Here is a 17,224-nt window from a genome sequence, read left to right as displayed (position 1 = left end):
ACTTAAGTGAAAAAATAAATGAGATATCAATGCCCCATTAGTACTTTGTTTAAAGCTTTATATCCCGACAAGGAAATCTGATTTTGAATCGATTGGAGGTGGAACTTCCATGCTCCATCAGTACAGCACGGCCCATAGCCCTAAGAAAAGCAAACACCGGTGAAATGTTGCCCTTATAAGCAACAGATTTAAATGTTAGCCGTTTACAAATTAAACCACGGAGGAATGGAGCGACAGTGAGATCCAGAGTTTGAGGAGCCGATATGTGATGGAGAGGTTACAACACGAGTTCTCAATGGGGTTATTAACCGGCCAGAGGTCGTTATGTTTTGTGATGCATGCTTTAACAACTCTGGCGAGTTCAACACATGACTTGTGATGAGGCCGTGCCTAAAAGAGGGATTAGTACTCTACCAGCTGACCACAGTCCAACTGCAGGGGAGAGAAAACTAAGTATTTGAGAGGCAAAATTGCCAGCTAAGTATTTTTCAATAAATCCGGTGTACGGCCTGAGCTCTTGGGCTATCTTACTGTATGCTCTCTCATAAAGGGCAATAGGGGTCCGAGGCACAATAAGTCGCCTTTAATTCTGGTGGAAATCAGAAAGTGATCATATGTTAAATATCACCACTTCAGCTCCGACCTTGTGGGCAGAGACAGTTGTGCAGGTTCATTTCTCACTACAGATTTGCTTCAGTGTGTTCCAGTAAAATGAGTTTGGTACATGTCGAGCAGAATGAGAGGGGAAAAAAGGAAAAGAAGAAATCACTCATGGCGAGTCCTAACTTTTTAAACAGATAACAACTCCTACTGGAGAAACATACCACCCCCCCCCCTCCTGAGCCGGGATGTGTTTGGAAACAGAGCTGTTGTTTTTCATTAGAGCGGCCTGAAGAGTAAGTCAGCTGCTGCCTGCAAAAACAGCCACTACAGGGAACATACAGTCCAAAGCTACAGAGGCGTTAATGCGGCTCCATACGGCCCCGTTGAAAACCTATAGCACGGCGTGCTGAGAAATGGTGTGGAAACAAACTCACGCAAGGAATAACAAGACCTCAACAGAAGCACGGTGTGCAAATAAATGATCGACCACAAAACCAAACTTTCACCAACCGTCCATCTCCCAGCACAGACCGAGGGCCACATGTAAGGCTCAAGCCCGTTATTAGATTAGCTTCTGATTTCTCTCCCCCGAGTCTGACATAATCCGGTGGTTTCTATTATCACTTCGTGGTTCGCCTTTGAACAATGAGAACTGCGGGGGTTACTGTAATTACAACAGACGGAACCAAAACAGCTCTATTCTCCCTGTGATGGGCCGGGCGCCAAGAGACAAGAAAGCTTGGAGCGAGTACCCACACAGCAGCAAACGCATAACCCTGTTAACAGGAAAGCCTTACTGGATCTGTGTCCTGCTCCTGGTTCAAAGGTGTTAACAGCAAACCATTATTCCTTTTACTTCAGATATCCACATTAACGCCGCGATGAATTCAAAACATAGAAAATTTCAGGTGGAAAAACTAGTGCTGTTATATAGAAACACACACTGACGGGTCATTATGCAAAGTAAGCAGAGTCCTGCTGGTCTTTTCCTAATATTAGATAACCAAAATGAACCCACTGTTTCGGGAAGCAAGACACTGATGCGTTTAGCAGGTTTGCATGACTTTTCAAGGTGTTAGAAGAGAGAGCGCATGATATCCTGCTGGCAAATGATGGAGGTCAACAAAGAGATTTACGTCAATTAAGGGAAAGAATGTGCAACAACAGTCTGAGTCACTTTAAGGTGCGAGCACAACCGGTGAGCATCCTTTTAAAACAATATCTAATGTTTTAAGTAGATTACTTTGCCTGGAATCACAGTGGTTATGAGGTATGTATCCGGAAAAAAATAGATGAGTCAAATGGTGATTTTAGGAGGTGAACATAATGTTGACCATTTTCATCATCTTACTCTCCCAATTATCTGTAAACACAAAGTAGGGCTGAGGCTGATGGGAATGCCCTTAGTTTGGCAAAGGCCTTACGAAGCATTGGGCAATGTTTGGAATATTCTACTGAATCTTCACTAGAATATTGCACAGAATAGACCACAGTTAAAACCATCCGACACGGTCACCAGAATCTGATAATCTGTCAGCTTGTCTCAGTTTTTTTCAGGTGGACGGAATTGATCATAACCAAGTTTTACAGGTATATCTTCTTTTATCTTTTCATTTCTCAAGGGCTGACATGAGGTGGCTGTGGAACCTCACAATTCCCTCCGAGTTCCACAGTTTGGCTCCTTTGTCCTAATTTGCTCAGTCAACTGATTCTAACTTACACCTCACCTCTCAGTTCCAAAACAACCTCATCCCTGCCGGTAAAGATGTACGACATGCGGCTTTTAAGCGAGTGTGAGAATCAGGCCAGAGGATCGTTGGATGAGATATGAAGAAAAAAATCCAGTGTCTGCCTTAAGGAGACGGTCTACTGCAACCAAACCTGGCAGTGGTCAAGCCAACGGACCTGCAGGCTCGAGAGAATGGGGTCTCTGTTAAAAGTCTGCAGCAACAGAGCGATGGGGGCCGAATAAAACACGGCCATAAATAAACGGTGACAATTATGAGAAGAAGTGCAGCTCTCTGGATACTACTCTCATACTTTTCTGTCAGCTGAGCGTGTTAAGTGTCTTGCAGCAGATGTTATGCGGGTGTGTGTCCGTGTGTGTTTGTGTTGGGGGGGGGGTGTGAGCATGTTATTTGTCAATGCACTCTATATTCAGCATGGTGTACTTTTCTGGCTTTTCAGATATGCTCAGGTCATTTTGACCGGGGTCATCTGTTCCTTATATGAAAATACACAAAGCTTACAAAGGCATGCACGAGGCAGATGTGCAAAGAGGAGGACAAGGAAGGACAGAAGAAAAGAGAGGAAGCGGAGGAGGAAAGGAAGGTAGACAGCAAAGATGAAGGGGAAGGGAGGGAGTACATCACAATCTGACCCATCTGGCTGCGTGACCAGCAAAGAGGAGGAATGCAAGGTTGATGGAGAAAGGGTGAAAAACAAGCAGACAAACAGCAAGGAGATACAGAAAGGAGAGAACTCTGTGCATGGGTCAGAGGAATGAGGCTATCAGGGTTTGGGATCTTGTTATGAACTCTGGGACCCGATTCAGAGGATCATAGTGTGACTGCAGCCTCCAAACAACCAAACAGCATCACATGTGCCCACTGTGTCTCTCCGAAATGAAAGAGATGCTGGAAGTTGTCACTAAAGCAACTGTATACTGGAACAGAGACACTGAGTAAAGGCCGCTGTATTTGCATTGCCACCAGCCTTGGGGCAATGATGTTATTAACATGTTCTGGAAGAATTCAGAGCATTCTTGAACTGTTGATACAAAAACGCACAGAGAATGCATGCCTGACCTAAAACAATCCGTCTCCTCATCTCTGCAAGGGTCAGTGAGTTGTGAGGTACACTTCTCCAACGACGAACAGCCTGCTTTCAGACAAAGTATTTATTGTATTCAGTCCCGTAAAACAAAGTGAGGAAAATGTTCAGGGAGAGTCGCACTAATAAACAAACCCGTCGTGTCATCCATAGGACATTACAGCGCAAAAAACAAGCGAACGCAGAACATAAATGTTCCGAAACAAAGTAAACACAGATACGACAAGTCAAGCGCTGGACATTTTTTACATACACAAAGGTCCCCCCCGAGTACGTCACCACCCCCTGCGAGGATATGATGGAGAGCAGTTTGACAGAGCGAGCTGACAAATCCCTTCCATGCATAAACTCCAGCTAAAAGAATGATAACAGTCAAGTGCTCTTGTTGCACATTTCATGCAGAACTGTGTTGGAGCTATTCATCAGCTGCTGTATTCAATCTGTGTTATCCCCAAGCACTAACATCAACACTGGTGACACATTCAAATCTTAGAATGGATATCATGTGGGACGGTAAAGGGCAGAATAACAGCAGATCCAGATGTCAATGACATCTCCTGATAACCTCACCCTTCGGGGCATGATGAATGCCAGTGGAACTGGCTCTCATGTAAAACTAAACCCCTCACAAAAGGTCACCGTACAAAAGATGTGCGACGTTTAATAAAATAAACTTATCCAGATCGAAAGACACCACGAATAAATAACTGGGGGAAAGGTACTTTTCTTACACACTTCGGCGAGTATGACACGCTTCGGGGAGACCGAACAAATGGGAAAAACGGGTCAATAGCTTATGCTGTATATGGGTAGCAGTAAAACTGAACACCGTCTCTCACCAGCAGAGTCTGGGAGCAGACATTCGCAGTGAGAGGAGAGCTTCCCACGTCCCCTGACCTGCAGTCTGAAGGTCCATGGCGACAGTGCCACTGAGAGCACGAGCTTGCCAAAGTCTGGCCCCGAATACCAAACAGGAACTTGACCAATGTCTGACGCTTGAACTTTATCTAAAAGTAGTGCCTGAACGGACGAGGGTAATTTCTTATCCACAATAATGTCCAAAATAAAGAAGGTACTTCTTCAACAATGAAAGAAGTACAGGCACTATTCAGGAAACGGGGCTCTTACCGTGGACTGTTCAGTTTGTTTATTTCTTTTCTGGTTAAATAACTTTTAAAATGATGCAGAATTCAGAATAATTATAGCTAAAAGAGCCACTTTTACAGAAGGTGTAAACTGAAAAACTTCTTTTTCTTTTCCGATTTCTGCTTCTTTGACACATTATGGAAGTTTTCTGCCTAATAGACCAAATGCAATGTGTGTTAAGCAAAAAGGTTTCTTTCTTCGAGACATCATGTCTAAGCAGTCTTTTTGAACACCTGAAGTTGGTCCATAATTTAGGCCAGAAATGTAAAACTAACAAACAATCTGAAAGTGGCCGTAGCTTGATAAAAAATTCCCGTACAGCTCTAAAATTCCACCACCTTCCACCAGAAAATGATGAACAAAATAAAAAAAATATAGAAATAAATTAACAAAAACATAACAATGATAATAAATAATAATGAAAATAATAAGAAATGGCCCTGACAAAAAAAAAAAAGTACTTATATTCTTAAGTATGAAAATGTCCAGGAAATGGAAGGTCAAATTCCTGCTTATGAGTCTGGTTCATGACGAATTTCAACATACACTTAAGTGGATTAGTGCAGGAAGTGAGCAGGTCATTAGGCTCCTTCAGACCAAGACAGTCTGGGGATTGCTGAAAGAAATGGGGACCGGGGAGCCCTCCAAAGGACAAATACCTCCAAGGGCTTTCCCCCTATTAGGCATTCAATATGAGATGACGTGACAACGAGCAGGAGTTTAATAGAACGATCAAAAACACTTTGCATAAAGGCTCAGTAATCCCTCAGCCTCACCGTCAGTCCAGTTTTTTATTCAACTTATATTGAGAACTGTTGTTTACGTGAGCAATGTTTCACTGATGAGTGCAAGAGTTTTTGTAAGGCCGGGCTCAGGCACTGCGTTGCTCTGTTCAAACAGTCCCACTAAAGCTGTTTGAGTTAATCACCATACAGCTACATCACAGAAGATTCCCCAGAAGCTGGAAAAGTACCTACTAAGACACACTCAGTTCTAAGGACTACACAAAAAGCAGGTGTGTGTGTGTGGGGGACTTCCTTAAATATACAATAACTATTAAATTAAAAAAAAAAGTTCCAACAGTCCAAAAGCCCTTAATGATTTGAACCACAGTATAAGCAGCTTGCTGACTTGGAAAACCTTTCATGTCACTTTTCTAGAGTTGTTTCCAGTATCACATCCTTCCACTTAGTATCAACAATAAGTATCAACTTATTCCAACAATAAGTATCCCACTTTCTTTTCCACAGTGCTTTCTTAGTCAAAGCTCCTCTAAACTAAAACCATCGTGCACTTTAAGGACGTTACATGCAGTCAGGCCCGTAGATACACAGACAGTTTTTGTCATTTTGCTCTCTATGTACCATTTAAGTGCAGAGTTTCAGTTCTAATTCATCTAGGCTGACAGAAAAACCTTGGTTAAATGTTTGGAAATCAAAGCCTTTCTTCTTCATGCCATAGATAATCCATAGACAGTGGACTTTCATGGGGAAGGAGATAGTTTTGGAAGTGATTCGACGTGTTGAAATCTCATTTCTCATTCATGCATGGGGACGTTCAACAGGCTCTCAAAAGGGATGCAGATATAAGTGAAAGAAACCATAATTAGTTCCTACATCAGTATATTTTCAAACAGAAGGAATGCACGCAACGCTAAATGACAAAGCAGGAGTACCATGAATGTAAATACAGAGCACTGAACTGCAGATGTGAGACACTGATGACATTCAAGATTAGAAGATCTCAGAATGCCGGAACAATTTTGTATCAAAATTTCTTGGACAGATTAAACAAAAACTTACTGTACCAGAAAAATAGTAAAGGAACAGTGTGGAGAAGTAAAGGGAAAGCTTAGGCTCAGAAGTGTGATCGTTTGGTTGGAGGTGGCTGCTTTTGGAACTGGGTAACTGGGGTCTATATTCGATGTGATGGGTGACAAAGGCAGCAGGGTAAATGCTTAAGGGCTTAGAAAAAAAGAGAAGCCTTGGAAAAGGAGGCTTCTATCCATTACCGAGCCGCTGTAAACGCCTCCTCCAATTTGGATGCAAAATGCTTTAATTTGTTTTGATGAATGGCTAAAGAAACAAAAAGACGTGTTGGCGCCCAAATATTTCAGGGCCCAACTCTTTGTTATGAATACACCTAATGGATATGTGTAACACTTGGTTGCCATCTAAACTCATTCTTTTAATTAGGCTTTACGGTCATGCTACATATTACTCTTTGCAAAATAAAGACTCCATTCCATTTCCTGTTACCAAACCTCTTTTGTCTGGATTGTGAAAATCCATCGATTGGAAATATGTGACAAAGGGCATGAAAGATCAATGGCAAGATGTCAGGATCATGCACGCCTCTAAATCTCCACCCAACATGACAGCTGCTGCGATGCTCCACTACCAAGCTTTGTGTTTTTCTTACATTTGTGCATCAATGCATGACCTTTGCTCCATTACAGCAGAGATTACAGATACTTTGGCAGATTCCTTCCTGACCTTACTTTACTTTTCACCCTTTGGGTGAGGCAGCGCTTGAGCTTATCGCCACTTTTAATCATCTGTGAATAACAAGACAAGAAAAGAAGAAGAAGACAAGAAAAAAAAGAAGCTGTTTCTCTAAATATCTTTCCCTCTAACTGGCCGTCAGCTCCAGAGACTAAACCGTTTATAATCTTCTCACTGAAGCAGAGGGAAATCAGTGCGGTGTGCAGTTAATTGTGATTTACAAATAAGCTTGTGAAACAGAAACCGCTTTGTAGTGATATGTAATTGTGAGATGGTTTGACAAACTATTAGCTAAAAGACACTGACGGACCTGATTAAGTTTCAGCGCTGAAGGCCCAGAGGAGAAACGTGGAAAACACCACATATGGCTTATCATGGAGAGCTCCATCAACCAGCGGCATGTGAACTGGATGAGTCATGCGGTGGCAGACAGCGAGCCAGGTCCCAGTCCTGCCCATCAGGGTATGGCACTGGTATCTAACAAAAGGCCAGCGTGGACAGTTGTGTCTGTCCCTATAGCAACAAGAAAGCTGCAAGGACGTAGTTGCTGAGAACAGTGCAGCTACCCCTCGCTGATAATATGATTTGGATACCAAAGGCCACGACCTGTTCTTCACACTTCGCTGTGGGGGTTTTAACATGCTGTGCTGAGTATGTACATGTTCCAGGATCAGTAAAGGTCAAAAGGTGGAGAAAGCCGTCCTCCGCCTGCCTGTTCCCTGCCCACAATAGTGCGCTCTTAACTTAAGCCTAATCGAGACTGGATTTTACTTCAGGCCAACACTGATACTGATGTTTGAGAGGTGAATAAATCTCACAATATGATAATCTGGTAACAATTGTGCAGAAGACTAAATTTTTTATCTTTTTTTTTGTTTTTAATAATCTGTCAATCTCACAATAGCGCACAGGTCATTTCATAGCATGAATAGAAAAGATCCCTCTGTTTGATAAGCTGTAGCACGTAACGGACCTCTGGTGTCTGAGTGGTTTCGGTTGTCTCTTCAGCCATTTTGCAAAAGCATTTGTAGATTTATTTCAGCCACAAACAACTCAATCAAAATAGTTAAAGCAGTAAAAGCTGATATACACGAGGCTGATTTGCCCACCCGACGTCTGTCGCGTCCTTGTTTGCAATAAATGTTCAGTTCTTACCCTGTAAAAGGCTGTTGACAGGGGCAGCAGGGCGGCAGCCACCGTGTACTCCTCAGAGCTGGAGCAGTCCTGTAGGGGGAACAATAAGGGAGAAGTGAGGGGCAGCGCAAAGCACAGCAGGGCAAAAGTTAAAAACATCTTCACTTCACTGGAGCTGCACAACGAGGAGCAGGGATTTCTAGCAGGTGTGTTGCACACACTGCCACCAGAGATAAATCAGTTTCAGAAGCTTTTATTGGGAGAACTATTCAATTACTGCGCGACTGAATTCATTTCGAACAGTTAGATCTAAGGAGAAACGTTCCATTCACAGGATATGCGCTTCTGTAAATTAGTAAAGCAGAGATGTGACTTGGGGAAGAAGTTGAGGGGGGGGGGGGGTGCAAAGAATTTATCACCAGCAAACGCGTTACATAAAGTCTGGGCGATGCTCAAAATGAGGCCTGCCAAAACCACTAACTCTGGTCTCCTCCACCTCCATTATTAGGACATATGCTTTCAATAACCTTATATAATCCCCCGCCTTGACACAATTGTCAGAGTGCCTCGGTCTTCAATTTATCGACAATTTCAGGGTTAGGATTTTTTTTAACGTGAGTCCCATTCAAGTCTCATTCAACAAAATGACAAGATAAGTCGCAGAAAATTCAGTCATTTCAAACCATTCAATTTAGTGTCCATTAATCAAGCAGCCGCAACTCGCCAGAGAGATCTTTTTAGTTTTTGTTTTTTTTATCGAAATCAGGGAGTAGTTGAATATATTCCCTCTGACGCTTACACACCATGTCATGGCATTTTTGTAGCCGCACAGGTTAAAGAGGCGGCGCTTAACGGCGGATTCAAGACATGGGTACGGGTATTTAGACGAATATTACATTAAGAGGCTTAAAGCAGGGGGTTTAGGGGCCCAAACTAAACTTTTCTTAGAGAGATAACAGAGTGATGAGAGCGGGAGAATAAGAGAAAAATAGGCAAGCTGGACTCAAAAGTACTTCACTTGCAGGAAATTGGTACTTATCTCTGGTAAGCTGTGTTGGGATTTATTTGCTGAACTCTGTGAATGAGAACGGCCAGAGGAAACTCGATTTAAGACCCCAGACAAACAACAGCGCTGACTCTGACCTGCTGCACCTCATGACCTTCAGTGTGACCCCCAATGCGTGCATCTCTGTGCGCTTTTATTCTAAAGCGTCTGAAAGTGCAAACGTGCAGGAAAAGTCTTCGGTGCACGGCTGCCATTTTTCTCCTAAAACTATGCGACATACTATCAGAGTCCTTCATTTTGGCGGGAGAGATAGGCGGAGGAATGCTGCCATTTCTGATAGGGGTCTGCAACAGGGGGCCTCTGTTACCACCATTCCTCAAAAACACACACAGACAAGAATGTACAGACAGGAGAAAATGCAGAACACATGAAAGCCTGGCCCCCCGTCGACTGAGCAACATAGTTTCACTTCTATTTTTCTTGTCGCTGGTGTTTTTTTCTTTGCAGTTATTTGGTCTGCGGTAAACTGTTCCAGCTTACTGGAGCGGCACCAAAACTTTGTTTACCAGCATCCATAACAATGCTGCAGGTCACAAGAGTTCGTGCACCGCAGTTAAATAGAACAACAAGTGGAAGTGCACGGACAGAAAAGTGTCAATGTTTAACAAACCGCCATCGTTTCAACAAAGAGGAGGAGGAGGCTCGATGCAACAGAAACTCAGGGCGACGGTTTCGGCTTTAAAAAAAGCCGCAGACGTGCTTAAAGATAAAGAGGAGAGTTCATAAGCTTTGTTCAAAGGCGTGTTCGACACGTCATATCTCATATAAAGAAGACATAATCAGCTTTACTCAAGCCACACTTATCACCTACAAACCTCCACCTTAATCTCCTATGAGCTGACAGAGAGGCTGAGTGACAGCTCGAGAGCTTTTGAGGTCAACTAACAAAGCAAAAAAAAAGATAGCAGTGTAATCTAGAGCCGCTCTGAGATTAGACTGAAAGACAAGTGAAAGCTAAGATGGGAAGAGTATTGTGTTTGCTGAATAGATGCATGATGCTGAATAGATCCACATGGTGCAGGGTGGGAAATGTTCGTTAACTTATTTGGGATTTCAAGAAAGGGGGGGGGGGGGGGTTATTACACCACAAGTCTGTTTGTGAGGACACCCCGCAGTCTTCATTTCCTTCTATTATCTAGCGCATGTCTCACCGTTTTCCTCATTCCTGAAGCTGCTGGAGCTAAAACGGCAAGGATGACTAACACAGCTATTCTGTCTTAGACACGTATTAAATTAAAAAAAAAAAACAAGGGACAAAAAGCCTGTGGTGAGACATTGAGAGAAACAGCAACTTCCTGTTGCTTCAATACAAGTCAAAACTTTCCAGGAAATCTCTAAGATGAGCCGGCATCTATGTCGTGCTTTTACGAGGCTTTTTTTGGTAATGGACAAAAAGAGAAAATTCTTAACTCTGAGGCTGTTCCGGTTAACTGCATCAACTAATGGGAAGAGGAATAAACAGCATGGTTGCGCTTTTTGTTGCCCAGTTGCGCAACAAACATTGTGAAAGTATAAAACCTGATCAACACTGATGTTTACCTGGCAATACTCATGCACATCCTCGAAAAAGCAGCTATCTGAACATGGGAATGATACCAAGCACAGATTCCCAGTGACTATGTTATATAAGGCAGTCCATCAAGGCCACTAAGACAGAAATGGGCCATGTTCTCACAGCAAAAGACTAATTTATGATCTAAATAATGTAAAAATATAATTAAGTAGTACTTGTGGTGCAGAAAGCAGTATTCAAGCTGCAGAGGATGGATACAAACAGGGGCTCCAGTTCATCAACTCAGACTTGAGCCGTCTGCAGCTCTTACAGATGGGTCATCTAAAGAATCTACATCTGTGTGTAACATGTGCTGTGTTCTACATCAGATGTTCAAGCTCAGGATCGTATAGAACACACGGACTTTATGCCGTTATGTCCTCTTCCCATGGACCTCCCGCCTTTATCCTCCCAATAGTAAACTGCAATTCAGAGTGTGTTTTTGAGCACCGCGATGAGGCCCTGGGCCATGAGAGAGCGGAGCGCAGAGGGCTCATAATCCTATCTGACAGGAAATGGTTGGGATGCCAAGACACATCCACAGCAGGGCTCATTCCCCCACATGGCTTGCACAATGTTCATTCCTAAAGCTGGGGCAATGACCAGTGTATACAAGCACATACACAAACAAATTGATGTGCAATTAACTCAAATATTTTAATGACAATCGTTGTGCGTGAGTCACAACAAAGAATACAGCACAGACCCTGATTAAAACCTTTTTAAACAGGAAACATGAATCACATTAGCTCTTTCCAGGCAATGTATCAACATAGTTTTGTGAATTAAATAAAAAAAAGTAGACACTGGAGAGGTACTGACAAAGTATAGCCGCACCTGATTCTATTGTACAGTATAGGTAATACAAACTGTAGCTCTTCCTGTGGCCGTTCAATCATTTTATAAAGCGAAATTCTGGCTGATTGCAACCAGACAACAAGATCGTTAGCCCAGGGTTGACAGCTAAACGATAAATGTTGTAATTGGCCTCCTAATGGTGATGTCACCGCAGATCAATGTGTCACACATGCCAGAAATTATAATAAGGACACATGCTGTCATTACACAAAGAGCAAGCTGCATTTTTTACAGCATAGGTCACTTTGGCTTTGTTAAACCCTAAAGGATCTTTAACAAAGCACACACACACAGACAAAAAAATAAATAAATAATAAAAAAAAACGCCTGGCCATAATCCATTTTGTAATATCATTTTGGAGTTCTTACATAGCTGGGCGTATAAAGAAAAGGCAAGGCAGTGATTACCAGCCTCGTAATTTACTATTTATATTCTTTTCACAGATCATCGGAGACTAATTCCTCACAACTGAGCTGAGACCAAGAAATGGAAGCCATGAACAAGTACCTGGCATCTCCACAACCTCAATGACAAAACACATATGCAAATAAAAACAAATCCCTCAGAGAAAGGCTGTCTTGTCCCTAGTTGTTAGCAAAAGTGAACTCCACCTCAAATCTCTTCTCCATGTGCGAAATTATTACTTTTTTCCACATGTTGCTTTGGATCACTGGCTTTTCAGCAGCATGCCAGAGGAAATCAGGGGAGGCAAATAATTATTCAGAACTCACTTGGAGACTCTTAGTTTTAAATCTAATTATACAGGAATAGATTGTAGGTCTTTAATTTGTAGACATTTTCAACAGTAAATTAACTGTCAGGATTAGACCAAATGTGTGTTCGCCTATGTGGGATTTAACTGGAGCCCAGACACAGATTACTTTAGCATTTTTCCACATGTGCTTGACAAACGTAAGGACATCAGAATTATGTCTACAATCATACTTTTCCTTTCAAACCCCTCAGGTGATGCGCTGTCCGTCATTTACTTCTGAAGCTTCACATGTGTTACGACAGATGCACCTGAATCTCATTTCCACACAAGATGATGAACTGCTTCTCTGGCTGTGAGGTATCACTGCGATGAAGTCATGTACCAGAGCTACAGCACGACGCTTTGCACCAGTTTAGACTCAACATGGAGTTAACGTATTGACTGAGGAGGCTGCGTAAGAGACTTTTTGTATTTTCGTGAAATGCACCACCACAGATAAACTGCCATTAAACAAAAAAAAAAAAATCCCAGAATTAATCTCTGCATCTGGAAATGAAGACGTTGCACGTTGTGCAGCACAAAAGTGACGAGTTCACAGCCTTCTGTTTTGTCTTCTGCATGGAAAGACTAGATCTAATTTTGTACCCGTGTCTGCCTCCGGAGAAGAAGATATGTCTAATCGACTTGCTTGTCCTTGGCGTGGGCAGACGATGGAATTAAGTGGTTTACCATCGTTTGAGGGGAAAGAAGAATGATCGGAATCTAAAGCTGCTCCATAAAAGCCGTGCTCTGCGAGGACAGCTTAAAATTATTAAAATCTCTGGAATGAGCTGATTCAGGGTAGTAAAACATGAGGAACTACCAATAAAGACCTGGCTGCTCTGGGTGAGTAAAGGTTCATTGACTCTTTATGAGCTGCACAGAAACATTACTTACTTACTTAGACAAGCGGCTCGAGCATAGGGGGGGGGGGGCAGGAAGAGAGATATCCTCTGTTCAAATTGCCCACTCGTTCACTATACAGTCCACCATAATATCCATCCATCATTTTCTATACCAGCTTAATCCCACTCAGGGTCATAGGGGAGAGGGGGGACTGGAGTCTACCTCAGCTGTCATGTGGACTGCTCTGGCCCGGGTGGCTGGAGGACTCTGCACCTTGGTGTGGAGCCTCTTGTCTGCACGGGTCGGGACTGTCTCTGTGGCGGCGCTCACTGTGGTCGTGGGCCAGGAGCCCTCTCAGTGTGGTCGGCCCCCCCAAGGTGGCTTTTTCCTTGCCTTAGGTCTGGGTGCCCGGCCATGTCTCTGTCTGATAGGTGCAGTGGGTCTGAGCTTGTGTGCGTGCGTGTGTGTGTGTGTGTGTGCGTGTTTGTCTCCGTGTCTCTCTGGGTATTTATGGGATTGGGTGGGTTGGTATGTTCTATCATTGGTGTTTTTAGCCTCTGTGAGGCACTTTGTGTTCCTTTGAAAGGTGCCATATAAATAAAATTTGATTTGATTTGAAACTAAAGATTGGGAACACCCTGACCTGCACAGTAAAGCTGGACGTGTTCCCCTTAAGTTTACAGTTGAGCAACTGTCCTCTTACCTGAAGGGCACAATTCATCATGCGAATGATGTAGTCAAACTGTTGGTGGTCCAGTATGGCGCGGTTCTGCTGAACGTGCAAACTCAGTTCATCGGTCAGACACTGGCGAGCCGCCTTGCCTTTCAGTGCACGCAGTGCAGCAGGCAGTGTCTGTTGAGATCACGGTAAACAGAGAGTTTTAGAAAAGAAGAAATACCTGGAAATTAAGTAACTGACCTACCTCTAATTTTTCTTTTTTTTTTTTAATGTAGACATTTGTGCACTTGCTTTAGGCAACAGTATTTAAACCATCACAGCACTTCCACCTCTGCTGACCTGCTGCCTGGCAAATACTGTTCAACTCACAATTTGGCATTCAAGAATTTACAGGCAACCCCTGGGGTTTAGAGAAGGTCTGCTATGCATTCTCACAATATGCAAAGAGTACAGGCCTGGATTTTATATCTCCTATATGAAGCCAGAGGGATACATAAAGTAACTGGCAACTATCCCATCCTGAACACTCTGGATCCATATTGAATAGAACATTCACCTATGACCCCAAACAGATTGGGCCTCTGTGAAGAAAAATATGTGGATAGATTTTTGTGCAGTTTAGATTTGTGTAGAGACACACATACACTCAAACAAACACACACACACAGACAGACAGACACGAGTGAAATAAATGAATTAACCGCTGCATTAAAGTATTAAGTATTGTTTGGGATGTTTACTTAGAAAAGGATCCAGAGAGTGTTTGAATAATGATCTATCTAATCCAGCGTTTGAGTGCCAGCTGGGAGATATTAGATTTGCAGCTCCGTAACGGCTCGCTGGTGTGGTGTATCCCAGAGCAAGGATGCCTCTGGCTAATGAGCTTGTTTAATGGTTGATTAGCTCCTCTGATGAAATACAGCATGCATCACCTTCTCAGTCTCCAGGGTCTTGTTGTCAAAGATGAAGGAAATGCAGCTCCTCACGACCTCCAGCCTGCGAGCGCTGTTAAACACAGAGCCACTCTTACCCATAATGGACACTGTGGAAAAAGGAAAGAGGAATATTTCATACGTGGGAACAGTTCTTCCAGCAGATGTTCGCACGATCACGTGTTCGACACAGAGCAGTTGAAAGTGAGTCTTACCAACAGGTGGTCCGGCAGGTACGACGCACTTCTTCTCGGGTCGTATAGAAGGAGGTGTGCTGCTGTGTTTTGCTAGACCGTCCTGCAGCATCTTCTCCACCTTGTCATCATCCAGTAGGGGGAAGGGTACCTGATGCACTCGCAGGTGGGACCCTTCAGATGGTCGAGGCACTTTCTGGAATGCCATGTGGGGGTTTGGGTTCTCCTACAACCCCACACACCGGGAAACACATGTACTTATGTGACACAGCACTGTACTTATATATAAAGTGATCAAACAGGAACAGGAACCTGTGTGTAGAGCATGCTAAGAGGAGGACACCTGATGTGTAAAGTGCAGCACCCAAGAAAAGAGGAAATCACAGTTACTTGCATGAAGCCTTACATTTCTGTACAGCTGCTCAGAGAGCTCCCTGATGTGCTTCTGCAGCTTGGCAGGACTGACCTCCTCTTCTTTGAAGCTGTCAAAGTCTAAGGCCACCAGCTACAAAGCAAACAACCATTTAAAATCCACCAGAAATGCGGCGGACACCTCAGGTCAAAACTTCGATTAAAGCGAATAACTCATCAAGCAGAAGATGACCAATTTGCATACAGTTAAAGATGATAAATGTCTAACATCTTGAGAAAAAAAATAAAACATTTAGAAATACATAAAATGTGCAAACAACGAACAAACATTTAGGCACCCTGTTGGCCCAGTACTCATTCACTCTAACCCTCTTTGGGAAGTAACATAGCTTATAAACTATAAAAGCTTTAATAGCTCCTTTTCAAACATATATTTGCCCAGTGAATCCTAAAATCTCTAAATCAACATAATCAGTGCAGGACGTCTTTTCTGGCACTGATAAGGTGCGACCGCTGTGTGAAAACAGCCAATCATGGCTGTGAACAAGCCGCAGCCCTAATGAGCCAATCCTGACCTAAACCTTGGTAAACGGCTCTCTTAGGTTGCCCAAATGTTGACAGGTGCACCTGTCCTTTTTAAAAAAATCTCTACATGTACAAAACATAAATACTAATCTTGCTTGAAATGATGAAAAGAATGTTCAAAGTTCTGAGTTTACACCTTTAGGCGATTGGTTCACCTGACCAGGCGTTATGCCCTTACCTAAAAAGACCCAGTATCAACACATCAACGACTGTTTCTTAGCCATTTATTGCTAGAATCGATTGGTTTACACCTTCTACTCTGTTCATTCCTAAAAACGTGTTGCAGTACCTCATCAAAGAGATCACAGGCTCGGTAAGGCGGACCTCTCTCTGAGACGAAGCCAGCGAAGGCCATGCCATCCAAAACCTTGGTCAGGAAATCGTTCTCGATGATGCCTCGCTGGCCCAGGAAGGCAGGCTGGATAATGTCGGAATTAGAGCAGTTACAATCCCACACAGATGGGAGCAATGAGAGTAATCTTGCACATGGGGATTTATTGCAGACTAAAATAAAAAAAAAAACAGGCGTAATGATCACAGCAGTTTTGAAAATGCGATTGCAAATTGTTAAAAGAAAAAAACAAACAAAAAAAAAAACATCCCTGCAAGCGAGCGTTTTATTTTATTTAAAAAGTGGGTAAGTTATTCAGCATGTTCAAAAAAGGGAAATAAATCTGGTAATAAATAACCAAAAGCAAATAATAATAAGCATAATCTAACTGACTTGCATGATTATTTGTGCTCTTGGGTAGATGAGATAAAACACAGATGAGATAAAACCCCTACTCAGGGACACCAGGCAAATAAGCAGTGCTTTTGTTTATAATGCAAGCCATGTGGGGTACTGTGAGGATGATGTGCTGATGGGTTACCACGGAGACACCACAGGCACGAACAAACAAAAAGCCCGACACAAAACAAAAATGTAAACCTAATATGTTTCATATGGCACATTGCCGGGATTTGCCCAAAGTTACGGGTCTTTACGAGAAACCTTCATAAACAAAAGGATAGCATCAAGCAGGAGTCACGAAGCCTCCTTGACACATTTAAAACAACATGCATAATCACACATGCACACACAAACACAAACATTATACACTCCTGACAAGTTTATCTGTCCCGTCTATGGCTGTAATTCCACCCCCACTGCTTGCTGAAAACAT

The 17,224-nt window shown here is 42.9% G+C and overlaps 1 protein-coding gene across 4 annotated transcripts in view; it reads right to left on the bottom strand.

Annotated features, from left to right (window-relative positions):
- Positions 1-17,224, bottom strand: part of sbf2 (SET binding factor 2) — an 85,445-nt gene that overhangs the window by 26,807 nt on the left and 41,414 nt on the right. For all 4 annotated transcript variants that reach the window (XM_072380616.1, XM_072380617.1, XM_072380618.1 and 1 more), the window contains exons 12-17: positions 16,348-16,476; positions 15,508-15,606; positions 15,123-15,327; positions 14,908-15,017; positions 14,000-14,149; positions 8,241-8,309 (exon numbers count right to left, since the gene is read on the bottom strand). In XM_072380616.1, coding sequence (XP_072236717.1) covers positions 8,241-8,309; positions 14,000-14,149; positions 14,908-15,017; positions 15,123-15,327; positions 15,508-15,606; positions 16,348-16,476 — 762 coding nt within the window. The remainder of the gene's footprint in view (positions 1-8,240; positions 8,310-13,999; positions 14,150-14,907; positions 15,018-15,122; positions 15,328-15,507; positions 15,607-16,347; positions 16,477-17,224) is intronic.

This window comes from Leuresthes tenuis, unplaced genomic scaffold (assembly GCF_036924035.1).
Source record: "Leuresthes tenuis unplaced genomic scaffold, fLeuTen1.0.hap1 SCAF_2, whole genome shotgun sequence".
NCBI lineage: Eukaryota > Metazoa > Chordata > Actinopteri > Atheriniformes > Atherinopsidae > Leuresthes > Leuresthes tenuis.
Note: the sequence above shows the minus strand (reverse complement) of the source record. Positions and strands in the feature narration are given on the sequence as shown.